Source organism: Rhamphochromis longiceps, linkage group LG14 (genome assembly GCF_057381845.1).
Source record: "Rhamphochromis longiceps isolate RC_006_pf linkage group LG14, R_longiceps_female_GT1.1, whole genome shotgun sequence".
In the NCBI taxonomy this organism is placed as follows: domain Eukaryota; kingdom Metazoa; phylum Chordata; class Actinopteri; order Cichliformes; family Cichlidae; genus Rhamphochromis; species Rhamphochromis longiceps.
Window position 1 is genome coordinate 37,692,950 of NC_140570.1, and position 27,419 is coordinate 37,720,368.

The window sequence follows — 27,419 nt, forward strand, 5'->3', positions numbered from 1 at the left end:
ACAGCACTCCTTCAATTTTGGTTTTTATTCTAAGGAAGTGCCTGAAGTTTCACTGAGGCAGAGCTGGTGAAAAGGGTGGAAGAGGAGGAATAAACATCGCCTCTGTTCTGTTCTCCCTCAAACACCTCAGGATGTTAGACTACAGTCTTTTTTGGAGGGGCGGTGCCTCTGATCTCTGTTTACACCTGATCTAGTGCCTTTACGTTTGCACACTGTGGACTTGTCAGTTTAAAAAAATGTTGACAATGGCTCGGTCATATCTCGACACCCAGCTCTTATGATAACGATCTTTCACTGACAGTGTCAGTCTGAAACAGAAGTTGTTTGCTCTCTCCGTCCTCGCTGACATTGCAGACTGCCGAGGTGGTCACAATAAGGATAATTTGAAGCATTAGCATTTTTTAGGTGGTAGTTATATCTGAAAAAGATCCTCACTACCATTTGTCACATCAGCAGTTCTTTTGACTTCACTGTCAGATGAAGACTCTTCATGATGTGACACAAAATTTCTTTTCTTCGCAAAAAGTTCCACGAGCACATCTCCTCCATCCCCTCATCACACTCTGGAGTTTTTAATGTGTGACACTGAAACGGCCCAAACAGGATGTGGTTCCCTTTGAAAGAATTTTGTTTTGTGACTTTATGTTCTGCAGTAAATGACTTCCTACTGAAAGGACTGGAAATAAGAAAAAAGTAATTTATTACTCATTGTGCAGCTGCATATGGCAGTAATATGTGATTTGCCAGAATATTGGAGTTTGTGTCACAGCACGCTGTTTGAGACCCGCTGCTGTACAATAATTACAAATTGGAAAATAATGATCTGCAGGATTTGTGCTTGTGTATCATGCACTTACCTCAGTAGTGTACCCCGTCATTTATGCTGTCCTTCCTTCTTTCCTTAAGTCCTCTAACCTCCAGTTTCACCTTTGTATTAATTCCCACCATGCTGACACCATGTGACAGTATAAACTGTTGTCGTGAACTCACTGAACACTGTTTGGGTTTTTCTGTTTTGCAGAGCTCAGCGATGTTTGGTCCATCTCCAGCGTCACTGTCCGGCCTGATTTACGGAGCATGCCTACTTCACCCAGCACCCCTCACCTGCCCACCATCACAGAGGAGTGAGAGGGAGGGAGATTAAAAAAGGAAGGTGCAAGTCAGGAAAGGACAGATAAGAGATGGAAAAAGTCCTTGTTGAGAGTGTGATGAAGGCCTGTCAAACTCTCTGATCTTAAGCTTTTGTTATTTAATTATTGTTGCTTATAATAGTCAGTCTATTACTTAGCATCAGTTTAACACCCACAAAATCGATGTGGATTGATGGGACTTGACAGTGTGAGCAGCCAACACAGCATTTGTCTTCACATTTTGATGGAAAACTCCGAGCAGTGCACAGAAATTTGTGACACCACCTTTTAACAAACAAATGAAAACTAAAAATGTTTGGAAGTCATGACAGAGAGAGCAGAAAGTAGACGGCACACTCTATTCTCCATCTGTCATCCTCTCGGTCTGTGGGTGGGCCGCCTGTGGAAGACGAACAGCTGGAAATAAAAAGCCTTCATTCATTTCCCATCAGAGATGAAGCAAATGGACTGTGGACACGCGCCCTGGGGTGTCCGTTTCCATACTGTAATCTCATGATGCCATTAAATTCCTCAAAGTGAGGACAGTTAAAGACGAGACCAGAGGATGAGGACGTTTTCATTTCTGGTCATTCGGCACGGTGAACGAACAAAATAATGAACGTCTGCAGCTGCAGTGATCCATCAGTCACCTTTGTGCGTCTGCTCGCTGATGAAGGACCGAATGTTGATCAGAGACGCTCTGTGATAAACTGTAAACACAGAAGAAATGAAATGGACTCTTACATATGAGCTGTGCTTTTTCATTTTCAGCTGTACAGACATCAGGTGCATCAGACAAAAACCTTAAACCATGTCTTAAATGATCATTTGTGTGTCTGAATTGCTAGATTCAGTGTGTGAACTCGACACTGTTGGACTGACAGAAAGAATGTAAACCAAAGGCTCGGGAAGGGTACAGTTCATCTGTGTACTAAAGTGAATGTAATATTAAGTTTCCAAAAAGTATGCAGATTTTTGGCTGTATGTCCAACATGACATTTTTCCCAGGGTCAGATCTGTTTTACCACCGTGGGGGAAAAGTCATTTAAATTAGTTTATATATACATATATCTCTATATATTGCTGGTTAGCTTAATCTATAAGTACTATAGCATAATTAATCAGTAGGTTTATTTTTTTATAGTAATAGTCTAAACCTGCAATTAATAACTAGAGCTTTAAGATAAATGTAGTGGTTTAAACGTCCTACTGTAGGCTCCCCCTGCATGCTGCAGGCATCACTGCTCGAGAGAGACGGCGGCTGCTGTCAGCCTGCAGAGGTTTACAAGGAATCTGCAAAATGTAATGATGGTGACAAACTAAACATTCAGTTTGTCTGCATCCAATCAGCTTTTGTTTTATCTTATTTCAGTCGCTCTGTCACCGTGTCAAACACACCTGGCGGTGGATGGTACCAGGTGTGAAGTTAGTTTTGTAGATCAAGGACTCTCATTGGCTTTTTACCTGTACTGGTTTTGAATGTGATTGGGTCAACGTGCCACTCACAGCCCTTCATCTTTGCTGTGTGTGTGTGTGTGTGTGTGTGTGTGTGTGTGTGTGTGTGTGTGTGTGTGTGTGTGTGTGTGTGTTTTAAGTCTTTTACAGTTTATGGATCCATCAGTTTGCTGGGGTCCACTTTGGTCCAGGTGATGTAAATTTTCTTATCTGATATAAAGCAGGAGTCTCCGTGTGGAGGCCTGCGGGGGCGGTTGGGCAGACTTTGAGCAGACTTCAGAGACATTATGAATGAACACCGCTCTGTGATGTCTGCAGCTGACTGTGTATATTCCCCACCACTGCTCTTCACTCAGATTCAAACCCAAGTCTGCTTCAGTTTGTCAAAACAATCACTCTCACAAGCTTTTGAAAACCCCTCTTGCAATGCAGAGAGGTTTATAAGTTTAGTGGCTTGACTGAAGCAATTCAAATGAACAGAGTCGCACCTCTTCCAGGTTAGGTGATCACATGGTTAAACAGACCTGATGTTGGGGGTTATTGTGGAGCAGGCGCTGCAGAGCCACCAAGAACAAACTTGTTTATGGTGTTGTGTTGAGTAAAGTGGGGGCTGAATCTAAATCTAAGCTCCTAAATCCTTTTAACCGTCCGCATGGCTCTATTTTAGTCACACTGCCTCCCTCATTGCCTCTCCTTTCAGCAGCCTTGTGGACTTTCTTTGATGTGAGAATACTGACTGCAAGAAAAGTCTGTTTGTTAGTAAAACGTGCCAGCGGCACAAACTGCCCGACACGCGGGGTTTTTTTTTTTAAAACTTGCTGCTGGTAATTTTATTTTGGTGTCTCATCAGTGCCAAGTGTGGTATCAGTGTCAGAGAAACCAGACTACTTTAATGAGGTGATAAGTGCAGTATCAGCGTTGTCTTCAAATATATACCCAGTATTTCCTGGCTACACACTGCTGTAAGCGGATTTGTTTTTCATCACTTTGATCGCACATCATACGTAAATGTGCCGGATTCTTATTTAGAAAATACAAAATAGTTTCTAAAAATTCTCCAATGGTGACTCATTATGCTAAAAGTGCAGTCTTTGCTACAAGCACATGTTTAATGGACCAATTTCTGTGTGGAAATGTGAGTAAAAACAAAACACTGGAAACCTGTCGACTTGGCGTAAAAAGTAATTTGCTGCTGTTTTTTTTTCTTTTTTTGTACCTCCAGTGCTTTTATCCATCCTTTATTTGCCAACTCCCGTCTGCAGTGCTTTATGTCAGTGTCTGCAGGCTCAGCTCTAAACATTCAGGGTGAAGAGCAACAGGACAGAGACAGTTTTGTTAGCTTTGACCAATCTTGTATGTTACTCCCCTCCTGTCCCCTAATCAGGGTCGTAACACTGATAATGAGAAGTAAATTAAGTGTCTCGTGTCTTAATTAAGGCACAAAATAAGACTTTGTACCCCTCAGCAGTAAAAGCCTGATGGGACGTTATCGTCACCCTGCCGGGCAGGCCGGTGGCATGGACACAGTTTGTGAATGGAGGAGAACGAAGCAACATTGTTACCACGGGTGCATCTTCTGAGAGGTTGAGGGTAACGCTGGCAGCTGTCATTATTTTCCTATAGTGTTAAAATCTGCACAGTTTTCAATAAATTCCCAGCTGCAGACTTCAGTAAATGATAATTCATTTAAGTACTCTCCTCCAAAAATCTTCAAAAAAGTCAGAATTAAACAGGACAGCTGAAATCTACCACTTATATATGCAACGAGGCAGTTGAAGTCTGACACCAGGTGTCCTTAGCAAATTCAAACGGTAGTTTTCAAAAGAGGGTTTTGTGCCAAATTTCTCCAATTTTAATCAATTCATAGATTTGAATAAATGATTTTGTTGGAAACTTGGAGCTGCTCTCGAGCAGACTTGCAGCTTTCCCTGTTCTGCACCACACTGGACTCCCATGTTGGGCCCACAGAGGGCTGGGTTTGGTCCAGCAGAGGGCAGGGAGACACAAGACCTCCGAATGATTAGAGCTCAAACAGTCACGATGCACTGTAATCTGAATGTGTAGTTGGTGTTTGACAGTGGCTGATCTGCTGTGTAAGCTTGATGTTTTAACTAGTTTCTGTAAACAGCCGTTTTTAGTTGAGAGTAATACTCGAGCATCCAGAGGAACTGCTGGAATTTCACAGGACAGGCAGCAAACAAACAGCATCAAAGAAATCTGTGTAATACGTTTATCAACATGCTAATTGCAAATAAAATCTACTCAAATCATAAAAACGTAGTTGATATTTTGTGACTTTTGACCAAAGAAAGCTACGAGAGTAGCTTTGTGCGATTGATGCCTGAAAATCCAGTCCATCCTATTTGTCTTACGGTGCTTTGCTGGTTATAGCATTTATGACGAGACCCGGATTCTTCATACAGAAATAATTATCCACTAATCATTAATAGGTTTTTTAAAAAAAATCGATTGTTACCACCAATAATGGGCGGACAGACGTGTTTAAGTCGGCATGTGTTTGAGAAACCCCCTTTTATGCCAGTTTTTCAGTTAAGAAAAAAGTCAACAAGCAGCTGGGCACACAGCGCCATCAGCAGGCAGTCGGGTCGTCGCACTTTGGCCCAGCAGTGGGCCCGTTTTACAAGCAACTCTTACAGTTTATGCTAGAGACAAAATCCAAATGGTTCCTGAAAGATGAGAACTGTCCAGCCAAAACTACAAAATGAATTCAGGCATCCTGTTTGATACTTTAGGTGATAAAGTTTAAGACTCACTGAGACTTCAGGCCTCTCCGGGTTGAGGGGTTAAACCGTCCAAAACAGGCCACCTTTAATAAAGACTGATGATCTGGATTATCTGGTGCTTGGAAAGATTTCGTTTCGTAGTCAGTGCAGCGTCTCTGCTTTGCTGTCTTCATTCCTGCAGGAGTGCAAACATTTTTAAGCGGGTACAACTGAGGCTGTCTGTTAGTTGTTTGGTTCGTCGATCCTGGAGGGGTCCTGTCTGCACACCGAGGTTCTGTTCATTGGCTGCTCTTTAAATGTGACTCATCTTTTAATGTTACGGATGTAAGAGACATTTACAGGCAAAGTGGGACCTCTGAGGTGTTAAATGATAAAAGTCACTGAAAAGAGCGAGAGCATCAAATCTTATGTATCGCTTAGTGTTGTTTTTGAATAATGAGCTTCACACTTGGTGCTGAGAAGTGATCTGTGATATAATGTAATATTATAAAACTAGTATCATAGTTCAGATGCTAATCTTTCAAAATGTTAAATATGTTCTGGTTTTTTTACATTGTGCTGTTCTGACCTGCAATATTTTATTTTAAAGGAAATTATTTTGCTTTACTGTAACTTATCTGATGAAATGCTGCCGTCACCTGGTATTAAACATTACAAACAGAAGGTTTGATTCTTGAATTTTACAGACACGCAGTACAAAGTAGCAGTAGACCAGAAATCCAACTTTAGTAAGACATTTTAATCTTTTAGTATTTCAGACGTTTGACTGATCATACTTGTTTTGAATATTACAGTAGTGAAATTAATTAAGTTGAATCCAAATTTACTGAGTGCTTTGTACAAAAATGAGAGCACACGTTACAGAAACACTACAGTCAGGATGATGAGTTACACAATCAGAGTCAAAACACAGACTAATACTCTGAAAACAGAAACACAAAAGGCAAAAACTTCAAACGCGAATGTATCAAATGGGCTGATTGGCACAGTTACAAACACCAGTTTATTATACAGACAAAAGCCCAGAGCTGGTTACCAGAAGAATGAAGGGTTCAACAGGTCGACGTAATGAGGTTAAAAAAAAAGAACCAGGCTGGAATTTCAAACACAATTATCATGTAAACCTTAATAAATTGTAAATTCAGAGCAAATAACTATAAAAAGGTTAATTAACTATCAACAGTGTTTACTGATTGTGGATAGGTTTGTTGCAACTTTATGATAAACATGCAGATCATTTTTATTACCTTTACCTTCTGTTCAGTTAGATTTAGTGGATCATAGTTTAGGTTAAAATATCAAACTTAGCGACTCACACCGAGCCCCTGCACCACCAGACCGACGCCACCGGACACTCAAGTCTGAGACACCAGCAGCTTCGACATAAATTTATTACACAAACGAAAGTCAAAAACTGAACCATGAGACCTTTATTGTAGTATTTTTAATTGATATCTGTCTTAGCATCTGTACCTGCAAGAACAGTGAACAGTGAAACTGAGTCGCTGTACATTTCCAGGAGCTCAGCCTTGATATGGAGCTACGCGTTTGCTTCTGTTAAATTCATTAGTTGTTCTCATTAATAGGACTTTCATGAGCTAATCTATAGTTACTCAGTAATGATTTGCTAATACTTTGGACAAATTGTACTTGAATGCCTGAGTACAGGTCTAAATGGATTTTGCATCTAAAACCTTTAATATGTATTAAAAGGGAACTCGAACTTAATATCCATAGTTTGCAACTTCCAAATGTACTCTTATTTTACTTTAACTGGGAGTTCCAACAGAAATCAGCAAGTGTGGTTTTTCTTTGTACCTCGTAAACATCAAAAATGATGATGATTGCCGTAGCGTATAACCAGAGTAATGGCGACCTTTACAGGTCAAAGTGTGTATTTAAGATTTATGTAACAGTGAAAATATCAGCGTTTTTAACAGCATGTTTTAGCAGGAGAGGACATTTACTTTGTGTCTTCCTTCTATATTTTTATATCCCCCTTGCTATAAGGGCTGTGTAACATCCAAATTTCTCATTCGCTGGATAATAAAGATTTAAAGACTTACACAAGTAGGTAGGCAAAGTTTACTTTAAACCAGGGGCGGGGGAACTCTAGGTCTCAAGGGCCAGTGGCCTGCAGGTTTTAGATGTGTCCTTGATTCAATACACCCGATTTAAATAGTTAAATTACCTTCTCGACATACCTTGCAGTTCTCCAGAGGCCTGGTAATGAATTAATCATTTGATTCAGGTGTGTAGACCCAGAGTGAGATCTAAAACCTGCAGGACACCGGCCCTCGAGGACTGGAGTTGACCAAGCCTGTTTTAAAGGCAGGAAAAAGTGACGTGACTGATGGTAGTTTGTTTTAACTCAGGGTCCACATTACTCATCAGGACAGTATTGGCTTTGATCCTGATTAGGTCAATTCCAGTTCAAAAGATAGAACTCATCCATATTAGGAAAACTGAGATTCAGCTGGAAACCCCATAACCAGCTAACAAGTGACCTTTGAGAACATTTTTACAAACTAGAATGTAAAAGCCTCATACAGGAAGAAGCAGCAGCTCTCACAGAAATGACGCAATACAGGCAAAAATGTAAAACTGAACAGTTGTAAAGAAATAAAAAGTGTAAACATAAACCATGAGTATTAAAATAATCCCCTGTATTAAACTGTGACACACTGAAGTCATTAACCTAAAGATTAAAAACATGTTACAGGTCAATTTAGTGTCACAAAAACAACAGAAAAGTTTTAAATAAGCTCAGAGGTGTGCTACGAAGGACGTTCACCACAGCCAGGTTTTCTTTGTGTCAGCTGGACAAAGAAAAACCTGAAACCAAAGTCACGTCATGTGACTTTATCCACAGAAAATGATCCCCGTGAGTGACACCTACTTTAAAGTCACAGATGATAAAAATAGTGGTACAAATTTGAATATTTTAATTCAAGCCAAGCGCACTCTGCGCTGCTGATTATTTCTAACCTGACGGCTGCACATCAGAGCTCTGAAACCTTAAACTGGACACATTTAAACAGTGAAATACTTAAATAATCTTAGTGTGTGTTCTGGGTTCTAGATGCTGCAATTGCAGCAGTGTAAAGCAGACTAAACTGTAAATGAGGAGCACTTATAAAAACATTTCCTGTATTACCAGCTGAGTACATGCAGATTCACATGTCAATGCCATGCAGAGTTTATGCTGCTGTAAGTTTGTCATGGTAGTAAAATGCAGCTTAACAAGTTGCATATCAAACGTATTCCCACAGCAGAGGATTCATATTGCACTTAAAGCATGATGTAAATATGAGTCAGTGACTTAACTCTGAGCACAAAACCTGCTCCTGACCAGGTTATTGTGCCAGTTAAACAGAGCCACTTTCATGACAGAGGAAACTGACTTTAAGCTCGACATGGCCCACTAAGCCATCGTAGTACACCCCTCTGGCCTCCTCTCAGTTTGGACCTAAGGTCAGGGAAAGAACTACTAAAAACAAATGATGAACTGGAACCCAATAAGAGCAGACGATACACATGAACATAAAATCTCAAATGTGTCTGACCTTGACTTCCAGGAAGTGTTGTATCAAAGAAAAGCCGTAAACTTTTTGACTTTGAGTATTTCAAGATGCTCAAAAAACAAATCGCTAAATCTGCTGTAAGGCTCTAATTTACACACATGAAACTAACGAATGACAAATGTGTGTTTCAGGGTATTTACAGAGTTACCAGCTAAATTTAAGACCTTTTTAGCCCTTTTATTAAAAATTAATATACAGTCTAATATCAGTTTGAAAATCATTGATGTTAAATTTACTGAAATGTAAGTTCCTGTTAATGCTGCATATGAAACTACAGCTATTTAATCATCTGGATAAGATGGACGGATCGAGTAATTCAAAGAACAAACATTTACTCAGTGAGAGATGAGAAAATATACGTCTTTAAAAGACTACGCTGTTTTTACGCTCTCAGGCTGGATGGTTTTTGTGATCTCAGATAATCTTTTTCTACACTCTGAGCTACTTTTTAAAATCAGCCTCAGTTTGATGAGTTCTGACTCTTCAGCCTCATGTCTCCGCTGAATGTTTCTGTGCATTTTAACTCCTTCTGGGGTAATTTAGATGTCTGCAGAGTTCATCAAATTATTTGTGAAAGTGCTGAAGAAACAAAAGGAATCAGCAAGAAATGGCCTAAAATAATTTATTATCTGTGTATGTATTAAAACATGTAAAGGAGTAGTCAGTCCATTAGTTTGACCTAAACATGTACAAGTGAACTTTAATGGATGGATTTGATGAGCTTATGAGGCAGGGGGTCCCCACAGGTGTGACATCTGAAACACGTGATATCGTAAACATTGGGCAAAAGTAAGAGGCTTTAATGCTCTCTAAAACCTGCACAAACCCTGTTAACAGTCAAATATCCCCTTACAGCAGTCTGGCGCATTAGCGTGTTGCTATGCTAATATGTAAAAATGCTCAATTAGAAGTCAGGTTAGCATAAAGTGCTAATACAGGGTCATGTTCAGGGTCACTGCAGTGTGTACTTAAGGCTCAGACCTGACGATGACAGCGTCTTCTTAAGGTGACGCAGTCAGAAAGGACAGTTCAGAGGTAGTCATCCTCACTGGACGGCTCGTCTTCATCATAGCTGTAGTGGTAATTGTTGCTGGGGCCTTCGCCGGGGTCGCTGCTGCCGCTAGCATTCGAACTCTCCCAGGTGAACTTTGACCCTTCTGTGCTAGCAGAAGGACTGCGGCTCATCCTCCAAAGGTGGCTGGTAAAGGTCCGCCCCCAGCTGCAGTGCTGGCCAATAGGACGTAAGAGGCGGATGAGCTCAGTGGCCTCCTGCCAGTAAGAAGTTCACTTGCTGTGGCCCCGCCCTGACCGGTTCTTGTTCATGGTGGTCAACATTTGGCTGATGTAGGAGGTCAGCAGGTCATCCATCTTGTAGCCCTGAAGGTTTAATCACACAGTCAGCTGACCTCTCCACTCCAATCACATTTTTTATTATAGTTTTACATAATTCCCTTTTTTTTGGTTTCATTTAAGTGGAAAGAATAAATAAACTGATACAATCAAGTTTAACTATACTATAAAACAAAGCTACAATGTCTGTGAAGGTTCTCAGTCATCCAGGTCATCGTAGTCAAAGGAGCTTGCAAAGAAAAGCGTCTGGACTTCTTTAAGTTGCTTGAAGACGTTTCACCTCTCATCCGAGAAGCTTCTTCAGTTCTAAGGTCAAATGGTGGAGAGTCCCACATTTAAACCCAGTGGGAGTTTCCCCCCACAGAGGGACAAAAGGACCCCCTGATGATCCTCTAATCGCCTGAGCCAAGGTGTGAAACTGGGTGTGGGTCCCAATCAGCCAGAGTTTTGGGTGAGCTCATTGTGAAACCTGGCCCCACCTTATCATGCGAATTCCTGAGGTCAGATGGCCCAGGATGTGAGTGGGCGTTAAGGCGTCTGGGAAGGGATCTCAAAACTGGATTATAGATGGCAGAGAGTTGGTGTCGTAAACCACCGCCTCTGTTCAAAGACGGTCGCTCACAGTGGACATAGATGGCTTCTTTCACTTCTCTTTCAGCAGCTGTACAGTGCAGCGAGGAATGCCCAGACCTCTACATTGGAGAGACCAAACAGCCACTTCACAAGCGCATGGCACAACACAGAAGAGCCACCTCCACAGGACAAGACTCAGCAGTCCATCTGCATCTTAAGGATAAAGGTCACTCTTTGAGGATGCCAATGTTCACATTTTGGACAGAGAGGACAGATGGTTTGAAAGATGAGTGAAAGAAGCCATCTATGTCCACTGTGAGCGACCATCTTTGAACAGAGGCGGTGGTTTACGACACCAACTCTCTGCCATCTATAATCCAGTTTTGAGTTCCCTCCCCAGACGCCTTAACGCCCACTCACATCCTGGGCCAGCTGACCTCAGGAATTCGCATGATAAGGTGGGGCCAGGTTTCACAATGAACTCACCCGAAACTCTGGCTGATTGGGACCCACACCCAGTTTCACACCTTGGCTCAGGCGATTAGAGGATCATCAGGGGGTCCTTTTGTCCCTCTGTGGGGGGAAACTCCCACTAGGTTTATACCTGGGACTCTCCACCATTTGACCTTAGAACTGAAGGAGCTTCTCGGATGAGAGGTGAAACGTCTTCAAGTAACTTAAAGAAGTCCAGACGCTTTTCTTTACAAGCTCCTTTGACCATAAAGCTACAATAAACAAACACACACTTTCTACTGGAAACAAATATCAAACAATAAAAAAAATAAGATAAACTAATGTTTCAATAATCATGATAGACTCAGGTTTGTGTTTATCGCTTATTTCTAAGTCTTTTTTTAGAATTCGTGAGACTTTCCTAATTTAAAATTTTTTTTTAAGTTTATTCAAAAAGAAAAGATTTTGGGACTGTAAAATGCTCCACTCACCACCGACACTTTTAGAGCTGCGACAACAATCGAATCCTGCTTAAGCCTTTCATGCAGCGGTCCCCAATCCCCGGGCCGGTACCGGTCCGTGAGTCGTTTTAGTACTGGGCCGCGAGAGTTTAGGCTCAGGTGTGAAAATGTATGGCACACACACTGGTCATTTAATGTTACTACAGATGTGTGACGCGTTTCATTGTAATTGTTATTTAACCCTGTCATGCATGAATGATGGCAACCTCAATCAGGACTTTTTTCTTAAGTAGTTTTATTTATCTTTTTATGCCTAAAGATGAATAAAAATAACTAAGAAAAAAATCCTGATTGAGGTTGCCATCATTCATGCATGACAGGGTTAAAAAGTGTTGTATGAATAAAATACCCACAGGACTTTCACTGTGAATACTCGTAACGCAGCAATGCTCCACCTTCTAAACCTCTGACTCCCAGCTCAAGCACCTGAACTCTTAGTAAATCAAACATAGAACAAAAGTAAGTGTGTGTGTGTGTTTAAGTGTTCATTGCTGGCACCCACCAGTGAGGTCTCACACAGCAGTTTGCTTCCTCTGACCAGGTTGCCGATGGTGATGTGGAAATAGGTGTTCCCGCTGCTCCAGTTGGAGATCTTGGTGAAGGGGTGAGTGGTCAGGATGTCCTGCAGACACAGAGGTCATCAAAGCTACTGCACCGGCTTAACAGGTTAACGAGCGCAGCGGCTAAAACATAACCGATACGTATGCCGGGAGTTATGATTATTAACGAACCTTTGACTTGGGGTCAATGAGACTGACTCCATGCTTGTTGATGGCGATCAGCAGGATCTCCGGGTAGTTGGGCTCTGTGGTTTGCTAAAAGACAGAAGCCACATGTTAGGATGGGTAAATATTCACTAATCATCTCTAACCTTACATGTAAAACTGTCGCGTTTCTCTGTAGTTTGTAGCATAAATGTGGACTCTGTTTGTGTAATCAGGTGTTTCAGATGGCGGGCGCAGACTACACAGCACTGATTCTTCCATCCATCATCATCCCGCTTTTGCTCCTTCATGTTCACAGCTGTAAACAGCTGGCAGAGTGCTCGGCGCTCACACTGGACGTGTTGGTTTTCTGTCTGTTATGGCGCCCTGCACAATCAAACTGACCTCTCATTAACGTGAAAGTTATTATTGATAACTAAAATAAACACACACCTCAGTTTGTAGCCAGCATTAGGAGGCGTTGGAACATTTGTCTGCATAACTACAGCCTGTGTCATACCTGCTCTGAACTTTGCCCTTAACAAACAGTACCCATTACTTTAACTGAGAGAAAACTAAGACTGAAAACTAATAAAAACTAACTGAAACAAGTAAATCTAACTGAGCCACTAACACAATCTGTAGTCAATTTGATGTAGATCATCCACAACTACTGAAGCAGCCTGAAGGAAAATGGCAGAATGATTATTTATTGCCTTATTTTTCTGTGAATCAGCCTACAGTAAAGTCTGCATGCTTCACCTGTCTGCGTTTATTCCAATTTCGTTATTTTTTACTTTGAGGTGGGAGTTCGAGAAGTCCAGAGACGTTTGACAAAGACTTTGTCGGTCTTTTCCTCTGATCATTTTTTTAGACTGTGGCTGTGAAAAATACTGGAGATCTTGCAGGATAAAGTCGGTTTCTATTGAAATGAGAACATTCGGAGATTTCAGCCACAGTTGCCCCGGAAACAGCACGAGGTCGCTGATTGCTTGAACAAACTTTGTTTTTTTACACATTTGCCTCAAAACAAAAACACATTTAATTTAATGTGAACACTTTTTGGTGATGTTAGACATTCGTCCTTCCTGGCATCAGCCAAACACTCAGGTTACACTGTGGAGGTGACAAGCTCAGGCGCGTTTACCTTAACCTCAAAGAAGGCGGAGCCAAAGGTCGGCCATTTGTAGATGACCTTCAGAAACATCAGTTTGGCCTCTTCCCTTGATTTCCCGGCCTGCTTGTTGAAGTATGCAACAACAGACTGCGTGCGTACACACACACACACACACACACACACACACACACACACTCTCTTACTAAACAGCAGCAGCACAGACTTCAGCACAGAAACAACAGCTGTTCTTTTCCCAAAGCAGCTGATTTGTCAAACTTTAGATGATCTCAGCAGAAACACTGATCAGTCTGTACAAACATCTGACTTCAGTAACTTTAAGTAATTTTTAAAAAGCTTGTTTTTTGTTTTGTTGGGGGAGTTTTACCCTCTTCCAGTCATCTGGTGACATCTGGCGGATGAGGTCCTGGGGAACCAGCTCCCGAAGCATCTTGGGAATTGTGGGAAAATGGGATTTGTCATCTTCGAACTTGACGCGATAGATAAGCGCTGCGAGCTGGAAAACCTCCTCTCGTGAACATTTGTGGTAGCCACGCAAGTATTTAGGCAGCTCCTAAATCAGTGCAGAGATGGTGAGAGAACAAAGAGACGCTTCGTTAAACTGTTGGTGACAAAATGAAACCGCACACAAAGACCATCTTTAAAATGAACGTTTCCAACACTGGACGAGACGCTGTCATTTTGAACAATCATGGAGGTGTACAGATGTGCCCATGCTTTTTCAAAATAAATTGACTAATATATACTGATATGTACTGTGTGGCACATGTAACAGGAATAATCAGCTTCCTCTCCAGTGAGTTCTTCTGTGAACAGGGGGCTGCTCATTTATGGCAAATATAATCTTTGTGGGTAATTATTTAACACGACTCCTCAGTCTTGCTGTGCTGTTAGTACTTTTAGCTCCTCTAACCAGCATTGGTGAGCTCTGCATAGCAGCTCTAGTTCTCCACCTGCTGCAGGTTCTGGGGTTCTGCAGCTAAGAGACACGAGCCCGACCTGACGGCCTGCAGCTGAACTTTCAGAATAAGATCCAAGGGATTGTCCAGTAGTAAGTAGACGCTGTTGTCTCAGACAGATAGGAAATAATGTGATTACATGATATGTGCCCCACTAAAACAGAATCTTAACGTGGAAAGCACGTGCATAGCTATCGTCTTACACAGGAAACTGTGTTTAACTGATCTGCGTTTCCAGTCGGACTGACAGTAATGACTGGCACGTGGATCAGGAAGTCTGGGGTCAGATATAAGTCCTGAAACATGCAGGCCGAGTCGTTCTCAGTGCGTCTCTGGTAAAACTGACCTGGTAGTAGTGGAAGATGGAGTCAGCGAAGGAGTCCTTCCCTGGAACCGTGTTAGTCCACAGCTTCTTCATGAAGAACACCTGATAGGTCAGAGAGGGAACGATTCCTGTACGACGAGATGGAAGGTCGAAGGTCAGCATGAACTGTGATTCCATGTAACTTTGCAGTTAAGCAAACCCCAACAAACTAACGGTGTATTCAGCACAAACACACAGGAGTTCAGCTGGAGTGTTTTTACTGTTTCTCAGCCAACAAATATTCACCGAACAGCCAATGACGAAGAAACATTTTCAGAACTCACCCGAGTCCAAGAAATTAAGTTTAAACTTCTCTATCTTGTCATTTTTTCTTCCATCTCTGTTTAAGTTTTGAAAACACTGCACGACGTGAACTTGTCCACCATTCTGGGCGTGTGGTGATCAGGATGATAATGATGCTCGATAAGAAGGCCCCCGGTCAGCTTGGCCACCGGCAGCCGCTGGTCGTTAACACAAGCCAGAAACAGACTGTTGGCCTTCAAAGTAAAAGCTGCACCTTTTGAAACGTGTTGGCTGATCTTACTCGCTGCTGTATTCTTAATGAATACCACGTGATGTTCAGTTTATAAATCACTCCCATTAGAGTGGAGAGGATAACAAACCAGTACCTTCAAAGAGCCATGATGGCAACAAACGCTCAGCTTCACTGACCAACAACTGACCCCACGGTGGCTACATGCATACATCTGTATATTACACAGCAGGAATGCCTACTCCTCTCCATCTGTTTTTGCTTTGAATGTAATCAACTTGTCTTATTTCCTCTGAACACAAGTCTGTAACACACACACACACACACACACACACACACACACACACACGGTAGATTTGTATGTGGTGAAAAACACTGTTTATCATGTGCGCTCTAATCAGAGATCTGTCATGAAGGTTACACCGAGAAGTTTTGTGAAACTGTTTGATCAGCATGAAATCTGCAGTTTGTTTTATTAAATATTAACTTCTCATTAATATTTCACAGTTTTGCTTTTAAAAGTCCTGAACTCAACCCAAAGATATTTTAAACACGGTACCGACCGTCTTTAGCCGGCCGAGATTTCTTGATCCAGTCCGTTAAATGTCTGACGAAGTCAAAGAAGAAATCTCCCTCAGGTACACTGATCACCTGCAGAGGGCACACACAGAAACATCAGCGTGAAGTTAATCAAGAAATTAAACTTTGTGAATGAAAGATTTGTGTTGTTATAGAGAGCAGCTGTAATCATTGAAGTGTTAAATGCAAGACTCAAAAGCAATAATTCATCAATTTTAAGAGGCAATGTTTAAACTGTTAACAATCAAAAGAATTAAAAAAAATTAATTCAATTGCAATATAAAAGTGACATCTACTCGACCATATAGCGGTAATTTTAGAAACTTACAGAAATGGTTTGTAAGCTGCACACAGAATCATAATTGTGTCCTTAAGACATTTAAATGTATTTGTATTTAGAAACTTTACATTTTCGTGTAAAAACTGCAAGTTCCTTCTGTTGAGGACGTGTTTTGTGGTTAAGGTGGAACAAACTGTAAAGGAACAATAGTGATGACTAGTACAGACATCTAATAATCCCAGTATTTCTTTAGAGTTGTGTACTGGTTTGAGGAAAACCTCCTGAAACCAGTAAAGCTGTAATACTCTGAGGTTCTGAGAAACCATCGTTGACCTCTGACCTTGTCCGAGATCTTGACGAAGAGGCTGAAGCCTTCGGGAGATTTGAGCAGCAGTCTGGTGGAAATGTTCTGACAGAAATCCTTCGCCTTGGTGCTCGACTCCACCTCGAAGGCCTGCAGGTGTGAGACCAACACGAAGACTCATTTTTCAAACACGTTTATTTACAGAGAAAGTTTACACCTGCAGGCTTGTGTGTCCGACCTCGTCTGTGTCGTCGGGGAAGTAGACTTTATGGAAGATTTGGGTCGTTTTATGTTGGATGGCCTCCACTTCCACCAAATGAGGAGGGTACTTCCTGGATCCATTTCTGTTAATGATGACAAAAAGCAGCAAAACTGGTTGGAAAAAAAATATGTCAACACCAAATACGATGATTGTTTCAGGCTGAAAGTCTGAGGTGTTACCGTAGCGCTTTGTGCACCCTCTGCATGCAGTCTCCAGACAGCGGGTGGTGCTTCTTGGACTGGAGGTAGCGCTGGATGTGCGGCAACAGCACGTTACTGGGAGGAAACAACCCAGTGCACAACCACAGCAGCTCCCAGCCTTTCTCCTCACTGTACCTGCAGCAACACAACACTCACCTTCAGCTTCTGCACAGAAAAATTTAATCTGCCTGCAGCCACAGACTGAATGATGACTGTCCACTGAATGCAACAAGTAATGTGAACATTTAGTTTTAACTTCTTCTACTCAGTTTATTTTGCATAAAAGCACTTTTGCTTCATTTCATGGACAAAGCAGCATCTCTGGGGTTTTTATAGGGGTGGGTTTTGATTATCGATTTAGCGATTAAAATCGATTCTAGCTTGGATAACGTGATATCGATTCATTCAAATCCTGAATCAATTTTTAAATATAAATTAATTTTGCCCTCAGGTTAAACCTCAAAATTTCAACAACCACCGAACAGCTAAAACAGTAAACGAGAGCAGGAACACTGATTCTGCACAAAGACGTAAACACAAAGCGCGGACCCGCCGACGGATCAGAATCAGTGAGCTGTCGGCTTTCTCACCCGACGGCACGGACACGGTCGGGGCTAAAAGCTGACAGCTCACTGATTCTGATCCATTGGTGGGTCCGCGCTTTGTGTTTACGTCCTTTTTGCACTCGATTCTGAAGCTGCAGGTTTTATGGTAAATGGCCTGTATTTGTATAGCGCTTTACTAGTCCCTAAAGACCCCAAAGCGCTTTACACATCCAGTCATCCACCCATTCACACACAGGTGATGGCAGCTACATTGTAGCCACAGCCACCCTGGGGCGCACTGACTTTATCTCTCTCCAAACAATATTGACCGAACCAGCAGCAAAAGAAGATCCAAACTTCGCTTCACATAAACATCGTCATGAATTCACTCTGACTTTTGCTGTTTTGCTTCCACCACGATAAAAATCACACTTCATGCAGAGCTCTCTCTCCCTCTCTGTACTTCAAGAACAGTTTCCCGTCTAAAAATCTGTTTTCTGCATTATTCGCTTGCTTATTATGCACACGTCTACCGTTGTTTACAGCGCTGTCGGCCGCTGCTTTTTTCCCTTTTACTTCCGAAAACAAAGCCTCATTTCTGCCGTTCAATTCTGAACAAATTTAAACTTTTTAAAATTATGCAAAATTGCAAAACGCTCAGCTGTGTCTCTAATCAAACCTCTGTAACTTTGCTCTGCTTCACTTCAGCAGCATCAGCCAATGTTCATGTGTTGATTAATGGTTTTCTTTCGTTTTTGATCTACTGCAGAATATTTTTATAAATCCCAGGCCAGGAAAATCACCTTCATGTTTTTCTATGTTTTATCCTCAGCTATTTTGACACAAAGGCATCTGCTGTGATGCTCACACCTTTGATAAAGTCTCGCAAGTTTCAGCTTTCTTTTTAATAGACAAAAAAAAAATATGGACATGTACTGATGCGTGATCAGAATTATAATATTTCTGACTGTCTGAGGATAAATTTCTCTGAATCGAATAGAATCGAATGGTGGAACGCATTGATTCTAGAAATCAGTGATGATACCCAGCCCTAGTTTTTTTAATTAAATCAGTGGGGGGAAATACAGTTTCTCTAATGGCCACTAGAGGCCGACTCCACCACAGGTTGACAGGCCGGCACAAAACAGCATCATTGTCTATTTCACATCCCCCCAAAAAACCAACAAAAATCTGAGTTTCATCCACGTGCACCTCATCGTTTTATCCTTAAAAATCTGTAAATGAAAGTGTGACTGAGGTGAATTTACACACTTGACGTGATTGTCTGTGAGCTGTTTGATGATCTGACAGTAGATCTCATCCTTCAGTGGTTCGGCCTTCAGCGCCCCTTCAAAGATCTGGTCCGTCAGCTCGTTCACCGAGCGAGTTCGTTTGGATGGGTAGTCGCCCATGTACTTCATGATAGGTAGGCTCTAGGTCAAGGAATAACCCTGACACATGTACAATATAAAAGCAGATTATAAAAGCAGAGAGATTACAAGAGCTGAGACTGTGGCAGACGTTTAACTACCAGGGAGCAAAAAAGGCTTTTTAAGTTTTTACCATTTACCAGATTTGACTGGTGATTCTTTACATGCAGTTTTTATGGACAGGTGGCCGCTGAAATGAAAGTTATTTTTGATCAAACTTCAAAGTAAACCCCCAGGTAAATGTGTAAAGGTATCAGAAGTGGCAGTAGGTTCTAGCAGAGTACCCTGACCTGCTTCTAAGAGGTGTTTCTAACCTGCATCTGATAGTCTTTCCCTTACAGTGTAAAATACAAACGATGTAATAACAGAGACAAAACTCAAACCATGATAGAAACGCAGAAGATCATCTAATTAGAATGGCCCTAAACTCTGAGAGAGATGAACGCCGTTACTGTTAACGATGAATGCTTGTGAATGTTGTGAAAACATGTCTGTGGGCTTAGTCTGAACACAACATAAGCTCAGAGTCTGCTTGGTGATCCACCAGTCGGCAGTTTAAAGGATATCTATAAAAGACATGCAGGCGTCCTGAGCCAGCTCCTCGTGGCTGACGACCTTCTTCAGCAGCGGCTGTTTCAGCGGCTCTCGGGTGCAGCTCCACAGCTTGTCTTTCCCGCGATTCTTCGTGACCATCACCCGGCTCAGGGTGTGTTTGGGAGGAGGCCTGACAGGAGCAGGTTACACAGAGATCGCAGGACTCAGGAATGAAGGCAGAGGATCATCAGAACAATAGATATTTGTTTTTGAAGCAAGAATATCTATCTATCATGTTTTTTGGTCTGTGTACCTGAAGTAGTCGTAGGAGAACTCCTCCAGCGTGTAGGGTTTCGTTCTGTCATCAGTTTCCACCATGACGACCTGCGAAACACGAACCGACTCCTGACGCTGCTCGGGCGTCATGGTGACCAGCGCCTGATAGTTCGGATCACATCAGACTGCATCATGTTTTGTGTAAGCACAAAAGACAACCTAACACAGCAGCATCTGTGACATCACAGTGGGCCATCTTTCATATACAGTGTATGATCTCTAAACTGTTAAACAGGAAATGGGAACATTTTGTAATCTTAAGATGTAATAAAAACATAATTTTGTGGTTATTGTGCTTTTTGCTGTTGTGCGTACAATCTCAGCAGTCCTCTTTTTGTTTTTTGCTTATCCTGATGTTTGGCTATAGTCTCCTTTAAATGCTGAAAGCCCATTTTTGAGGCAGTTTGATGCTCATTAGGTGGTTGGAGGAGTCACTAAGGTGGCTCTGAAATGACTGAAAGTGCCCAGTAATCACATTTTTTGTATTCTCAGACGTTTTAGGTATGTTTTCCTCCTCACCACTATGTCCTGCTGAGGTCGGGTCATGGTGGGCAGGACGTAGACGCAGTCCACCGGGAAGTCTCCCTTCTGATTGGTTCGTTCGTTAACACCGTGTGCCCAGCCACAGTTGAGGACCTGCTCGCCGGTCTCCTGGTCCAACAGGATCAGGTCTCCTTTCCGGAAGCTCAAGAACGTCGACTCCTCTCCAGCTGAGGAAGAAAACGGCACTTTGTAAATCTTTTCCACACTGGATTTATTTCATTCCAAGCTGAGCGTGCCTCTCTGCTCAGGACTCACTGGGGTTGGGGTTGTCCTGCAGAGCGACCACAAACTTTGACCTCTTCCTCAGACCCTCCAGGAAGGTCACCACCAGGTCCCGTATGTCCTCTGCGTTGTTGGAGGTGAAGGTGTACTCGTCTCCTTTGATGGTCGCTAAAGTGAAACTCTGACCCTGCAGCTTTCCTCCCCTGAAAGAACAAAATATGCACTGACCAGCTTCGCTGTCCAGGATGACGATGAAATTTACATTTAAGTTTAGGCTCCACTTTATACGCTGAAACTCTTAACCCCTCATTCCTCACTCACGGCCCTCCGATCAGAGAATCATGTCATTGGTCAGGTGACTACAGGTAGACTCACCTGCTGCTGGAAACTGCAGTGATTTCTGGGAAGGAGAGCTCTAAGAGGACCTGTTCCTGCTCATCTACAAAATAAACTCCCGTCCAGTTGACGGCGACGATGAGGTCGTTTTTAGGCAGACTGGGACCTGAGAAGTAAAGATCAAAATAAATTTAAAAAAAGAAAAGAACTTACAGAACCAAGAGGTTAAAATATAAATAACAATTCTGAATAATTTTGCTTTAAACAATATCCGTCTTTATTTTCGTGTCACATTGTATCAAAGTTAGTGGAATGAAAATCACTGATGGCAGACTGGAGGTGCTACAGCAATGCCGCTGGTACTTTGCATAACATTAAAGGGTCATATCATGATATCAGTGCTACAGCAACCCTATGCAGGCACGTTTCCTAGTGCCCAAAAACAACACAAGCCCAGGAATGTCAGCTTATCTAAAAAGGGAGCTACTTCAACGACAAGAAGCACAGTACTGAAGGTGGAAAAACTGATGTGTTGCAGCACTCGAGGCAAGAAATGCACTCCTCATTTGCATTTTTTGAGATGCAAATGAGGAGACTTCACTCAGGCAAGTCTGCTGGACCAGACGGAGTGAGTCCCCGCGTCCTCGTGTCTGTGTCCCCCAGCTGTGTGGAGTCTTTCATAAACTGTTTATGCTGAGTGAGTCTGCAGAGGGTCCCAGTGCTGTGGAAGACATCATGCCTCATCCCTATTCCAAAGACGCCACGTCCCAGTGGCCCCCAGGATTACAGGCCCGTGGCACTGACCTCCCACATCACGAAGAGCCTGGAAAGGCTCATCCTGGACCAGCTGCGACCCATAGTAAGACCACATCTGGATCCCCTTCAGTTCGCTTATCAGCCTCGTCTCGGAACTGAGGACACCATCATCCTTTCTGTCATCGTTGTATTTTTACTCAGTTGTATATAGTATTTGTATTTGTATTCTATTTTTATCTTATTGTATATTTATTTTATTCTACTGTATATAGTATTTTATTTTATTCTATTCTGTACAGTTGTGTACTGTATTTATTCTTATTGTATTCTAATTTTTGCCTCATAACTTTTGCACTGTCCACTTCCTGCTGTGACAAAACAAATTTCCCACGTGTGGGACTAATAAAGGTTATCTTATCTTATCTTATCTTATCTACCTGCTCAATCGTGTCTACACCCATCTGGACCAGCCGGCGAGCACTATGAGGGTCATGTTTTTTGACTTTTCCATTGCTTTCAATACCATCAGGCCGACCCTCCTGGGTGATAAGTTAGCAGCGATGCAGGTGGATGCTTCTCTGGTGTCCTGGATTGTTGATTACCTGACAGGAAGACCACAATATGTACGTCTCCCACAGTGTGTGTCTGACAAGGTGATCAGCAACACAGGGGCACCACAGGGGACTGTCCTCTCCCCCTTCCTCTTCACCCTCTACACCACAGACTTCAGCCACTGCACAGAGACCTGCCATCTTCAGAAGTTTTCTGATGACTCTGCGGTGGTTGGATGCATCAGCAGGGATGATGAGACAGAGTACCGGGCTGTGGTCGACTCCTTTGTCACATGGTGTGAGCAGAATCATCTGCAGCTCAACGTGGCAAAGACCAAGGAACTGATCGTGGACTTCAGGAAGACCAGGAAACACTTGACCCCTGTTTCAATCCAGGGGGTCAGTGTTGACATTGTGGAGGACTATAAATACCGTGGAGTACACATTGACAATAAACTGGACTGGGCTAAAAACACCACAGCACTTTACAGGACGGGCCAGAGTCGTCTCTATTTTTTGAGGCGACTGAGGTCCTTCAACATCTGCCAGAAAATGCTGAGGATTTTCTACGAGACTGTTGTGGCCAGTGCGATCCTCTATGCTGTTGCATGCTGGGGGAGCAGGCTGAGGGTCGCAGATGCCAACAGACTCGATAAACTGATCCGTAAGGCCAGTAATGTTGTGGGGATGGAGCTGGACTCCCTTAAGGTGGTGTTGGAGAGGTGGATGTTGTCCCACCCACTCCATGACATGCTGGTCAGTCACAGGAGCGCGCTCAGTGAGAGACTGAGATTACCGAAAAGCACCACTGAACGACACAGGAAATCATTCCTGCCTGTGGCTCCCTGTACAACTCATCCACTTAACACACTGTTTACTGCAACAGCTACACCCTTCTTGCACATGTTCTTTTTCATTTATTTATTAATAAGTGACTTTTATGTATATATATGCCTGCATATATTGTGCTATTCTTAGTTAGTGTATTGTCTGTCTCCGTTAATGTTTGTTTATAATGGAGCACTGTAACGAAAAATAAGGATTCTGATTCTGATAAAAACAAACTGCTGAGCATCACTGTAGCGCTCGCCAGCTGCACTGCTTTATGACAGGAGGAGCAAGCAGTGGATGGAAATGACTGATGATGGAAAAGCAGCTCCTTAAGAGTTTACAAAGGAGTTTTTCCTTCCCACTGTCTCCAAGTGCTTGCTCATAGGGGGGCGTCTGACTGTTGGGGTTCTCTCTGTATTATTGTAGCATCTCTACCTACAATATAAAGCACCTTGGTGCTATATAAATACAATTTTATTGAACTGAGTAACTTCAGTCATAGTTGAAATAAACCTTAATCAATCATTTTACCAATAATCAATAAAACTGTTCAGTATTTTCACACTTTAACTAAGTGTCACCAAAGTTGTTCAAAGTAATTTAAAAAAAGTTTCACCTGAAAACTTGAAGGCTTCGTAGAAACGAGAGAACAGCAGAGGCCACTTGTGGCGAGCAAAGTCGACCACTTCCTCCTTCACCTTCTGAGGGTCAAATCTCTTCTGGGTGTAGATGCTCTGAGCACAGAGATGTTCATTACATTTACATGTGAAAATAAAAAAATATATAAAATAAATGTATTTATCATACTGCTACAGATAATGTCCAAGCTGAACATCTTAGCTTGGATATGAAATTTCAGCGTTTCAACAATTTAAGCTGCGGTTGGCCCTAAAAGACAAACAGAATCACGTTCATCTACAAGCCGGGCTAAAAAGACCTCTCCTTCTTACTGGTGATAATCACCTTTTTATGAGCAGCCATGATGAAGTGAGCCCACTTCTCCACCGATCTGGAGGTGGTGATCTCTCTGTCCGGGATGTAAGACGGGATGAGGCTCAGCAGGCGCTCCAGGAGGATCTCTGAACCGTAGTCAATGTAATACTGCTGAGAGGCCAGCTCTGCGAGGTCATCCTGGAGACACAGAGACAGAATAAATAAAAAAAAGTTTGTCCTGCCTCCTGTTCAGCCAGCCTGACAGTAATCAGTGCTCCTAACACGTGAGCGTTACCGACTTCTTACCCTTATTAATAATGCAGAATATTTGCAGTTCCTCTAAGGCCCACAGAAGGCTGACTACAAAATGTTATAATGTCCACTGTTGGAGCAGAAATGTTTCCCATGCACTTGCTAAACACTATTCTTTGAAAATAAAGGACGTGTAGTCACCCTGTCACAGCGGTATTCTCCAAACTTGACGCCCCTGACGGTTTGCTGGTAGATCAGGTTGGTGGCGACCTGGTCTTCTGTTGGCTCGTGCCACGGCGTAAAGATTTCTTTCCTGAAGAACAGCCGCCAGGGGGCGTTCCTCTCCTGAGCTCCCTGCTCTTTGGCGTACTGCTCGCACTGCGACACGGCATCCATCACATGGTCGCTCCCGCTGCCTAAAGAGGAGACCTGCAGGACGAGATCAGAGGTGCAAACTGGTGACTGTTTTTTCTCCAACAAACAGAGAGGTTCACATCTCTGCAGTGGCCACAAGATCTGAGAAAGATCCAGATGATCCAAACTGTTCCAGAGCGTGAGGCCTAACAGGTGCTAGAAAGGAGTATCATGCCTTGGAGCTCATATGATGCCGTGTGCGTGCCCACCTTGTCAAACAACGCGATGTACAGCGAGAAGCCAAAGCGGTCTCGCAGGTTGATCTTGTCGGACAGGGCGCTGCAGAGCTCCTTTGCTGTGGTGGCCGAGTCTGTCAGCAGCGTTTTGGTCGTGCCATCCATGAACGTCACCGGCAACATGATGGGCTTCTTTGATTTGGTGGCCTGGACGTTGATTTCACAAAAAGAAACAGTTCCAGTAAACGGTGGGTGAAGTCACAATGGCCACGTCTGTCTTTTATATACAGTCTATGGTTTATACCTGCAGCTCCAGCCAGGACGGAGGCTGCGTTCGCGTCCCATTCACAAAAGTTCGTCTTAGACGTTCTTCACAGTATGGAGCGTAGCCTGGAGGCCCGCAGCTGATGAAGTTCCTCAGATACTGCAATCAAAACAAACACAGATGTAACGTCATGGCTAATGTGTAAATGCCAACACAAACGTTGGACGTACTGACCTTCACAAATTTGTCTGATGGAGCGAAGCAGCCGACACACAAAGAGATGAGGATCCAGCCGCGAGCGTGAGAACTCTTAGACGGGTTCTGACTCAGCTGCTTACAGATCTGACAGTAGATCTCATCCCTAACACACACACACACACACACACACACACACACACACACACCTACACCTCAGAAATATCAAAGACATTAACAGAGACCCAGCAGAACTTTATGAGACACATTTTATGCGGTTTAATGCAGATTAACTGAAACTGGATGTCGAGACTTTGTCCTGATGGTGAACGCTGCTTCATATTCACAGCCAGACACACACGTGTTCACCAGCCTCTGCACTATTATTTACTCTTTAAAAGAAATCATGCCGTTTCATTAAATTACCATTTAAAATGTATTTTTATCTGCATGGCTTTATTAACTCATTCAACGGCATCTTCATGTATAAATTCAATTCACATCAGGTTCATTTGTGAAGCACCAAATCACAACCACGTCACTTTATACATTGAGATGAATATTAATGCACAACAATGATAATAAACATACGGCAAATATGACAAAATGATGACTAAAAGAAAAATCAACGGGATGACAGCTTAGATGTCCAAAGAGATTCATCTTGAATTTAAGAGCAGCTTTGAGTCCGTAGACCGTCGTATTGTGTTAATCTCCCATATGTGACGTAAACGTTTTTATGAGGCAACAGCTCGATAAAGGAAAATTTGAAAGTATCTGCTTTTTAAAAAACAAACAAACTTCAAATTAAAGTTTCACTGAAAACTGGAAAATTTTAAACTTTCACTTTTAAATTTCAAAGTGGGCCACAGCGCTGTGACATCTGGGAAGGTCTATTTTATCAAATACACAAAGGGCGGCTTAGATACAAGTTTTTTCCTCCACATGTCCAGTTTTTATATCCAAGGTAATTTTGGGTAAGTTTGGGAAACTACATGATGACCCTTTGTTTGTTTGTTTACCTGAGTCCTGGCCTCAGGATCCCGTTGCCGATGATAAAGTGAAGTTTCTCCAGGTTGGATGTGGGACGATCTTCCAGCATGCTGTTGCCATGAAGACCGTACTCACCATCGTTAAGGCGCTTGGTGACCTGAAAAGCATCAGATTACATGATTATCTTAATTTGTCTGTCTGTTAGCAGAATTATTCACAAATATATGGATTTGACCCAAAATGGACTTGAAATTGATAAAATATCTTCATCTGCGCTTGAGATAAAATCTGACTTCATGTTTTTAACATGAAGTTCAAACCCAGATTTCCTTCTGCACCAGAAGCACAATTTTCAGTCTCAGACTGCTCATGTTTAATTAACAGAAACAAGACCAGCATCATATCACCCTCCCTCTCTCTTACCTCCTCGGTGATCTTGGATTTCTTCTTCAGGGTGAGGGACACAAGTTTGTGTCGGACGCTGTTCTTCTTGTGGCTGTCAGAGTGAGGCGTCTGGAGGTGAGAGAAGGAAATCAGCTCACAGAGATCCCTTACACAGTCACTGTGACCTGCAACCTGTTATTCCTGATCTTTGGAAACTATATGAAGTAACAAATGTTAAAAACAGATAAGTTACATGAACACACTGAATAATAGCTCATACTTTATAGTCAGTATCACAGAACCACCAGTTAATCTAAGCTAGATTTTGAAACTTCTTTAAAGGAAATGTCACTTTTAGCTCATGTTAGCGTTTACTCGCTCAAACCTTTAAACTCCGTCACTCTTCCTCCTCACCTCTCCCTCCCCTTGCAGCGCCTGCAGCTCTCGCTTGTACGTCTTTTTCCCCAGCGTCTCGTAGATTTTGGTCATGACTGGGATCTTCTCGCTGCCGTCGCTGATGGCCGTGTGGTACTTTGGCTCCGGGAGATCGCCCATGAACCTCAGCACCGTGATCCACACCGCCAGAGCAGCCTGAGCAGACACGCAGGGCACAAGGAAACAAAAGGTTCATCA

The 27,419-nt window shown here is 42.6% G+C and overlaps 2 protein-coding genes across 3 annotated transcripts in view; one reads left to right on the top strand and one right to left on the bottom strand.

Annotated features, from left to right (window-relative positions):
• LOC146654648 (glycerophosphodiester phosphodiesterase 2-like) overlaps positions 1-5,774 on the top strand; it is a 46,642-nt gene extending 40,868 nt beyond the window's left edge. Inside the window, exons 17-18 of the mRNA XM_085380749.1 lie at positions 1,022-2,673; positions 2,726-5,774. Of these exons, the coding sequence (XP_085236875.1) occupies positions 1,022-1,128 (107 nt within the window). The 3' untranslated portion in view covers positions 1,129-2,673; positions 2,726-5,774. The remainder of the gene's footprint in view (positions 1-1,021; positions 2,674-2,725) is intronic.
• Positions 5,775-6,091: 317 nt separating this feature from the next.
• The window catches only part of LOC146654649 (unconventional myosin-VIIa), a 60,441-nt gene continuing 39,113 nt past the window's right edge, over positions 6,092-27,419 (bottom strand). For both annotated transcript variants that reach the window (XM_085379610.1, XM_085379609.1), the window contains 25 exons: positions 27,201-27,377; positions 26,826-26,915; positions 26,432-26,559; positions 25,449-25,575; positions 25,254-25,373; positions 24,983-25,156; positions 24,561-24,788; positions 24,138-24,305; positions 23,791-23,908; positions 21,076-21,202; positions 20,734-20,903; positions 20,455-20,645; positions 19,913-20,037; positions 19,632-19,789; positions 18,908-19,061; positions 17,070-17,225; positions 16,867-16,972; positions 16,665-16,778; positions 16,029-16,116; positions 14,955-15,061; positions 14,017-14,202; positions 13,662-13,778; positions 12,542-12,625; positions 12,313-12,432; positions 6,092-10,290 (listed from right to left, as the gene is read on the bottom strand). In XM_085379610.1, the coding sequence (XP_085235736.1) occupies positions 10,198-10,290; positions 12,313-12,432; positions 12,542-12,625; positions 13,662-13,778; positions 14,017-14,202; positions 14,955-15,061; positions 16,029-16,116; positions 16,665-16,778; positions 16,867-16,972; positions 17,070-17,225; positions 18,908-19,061; positions 19,632-19,789; positions 19,913-20,037; positions 20,455-20,645; positions 20,734-20,903; positions 21,076-21,202; positions 23,791-23,908; positions 24,138-24,305; positions 24,561-24,788; positions 24,983-25,156; positions 25,254-25,373; positions 25,449-25,575; positions 26,432-26,559; positions 26,826-26,915; positions 27,201-27,377 (3,426 nt within the window). In that variant the 3' untranslated portion in view covers positions 6,092-10,197. The remainder of the gene's footprint in view (positions 10,291-12,312; positions 12,433-12,541; positions 12,626-13,661; positions 13,779-14,016; positions 14,203-14,954; positions 15,062-16,028; positions 16,117-16,664; positions 16,779-16,866; positions 16,973-17,069; positions 17,226-18,907; positions 19,062-19,631; positions 19,790-19,912; positions 20,038-20,454; positions 20,646-20,733; positions 20,904-21,075; positions 21,203-23,790; positions 23,909-24,137; positions 24,306-24,560; positions 24,789-24,982; positions 25,157-25,253; positions 25,374-25,448; positions 25,576-26,431; positions 26,560-26,825; positions 26,916-27,200; positions 27,378-27,419) is intronic.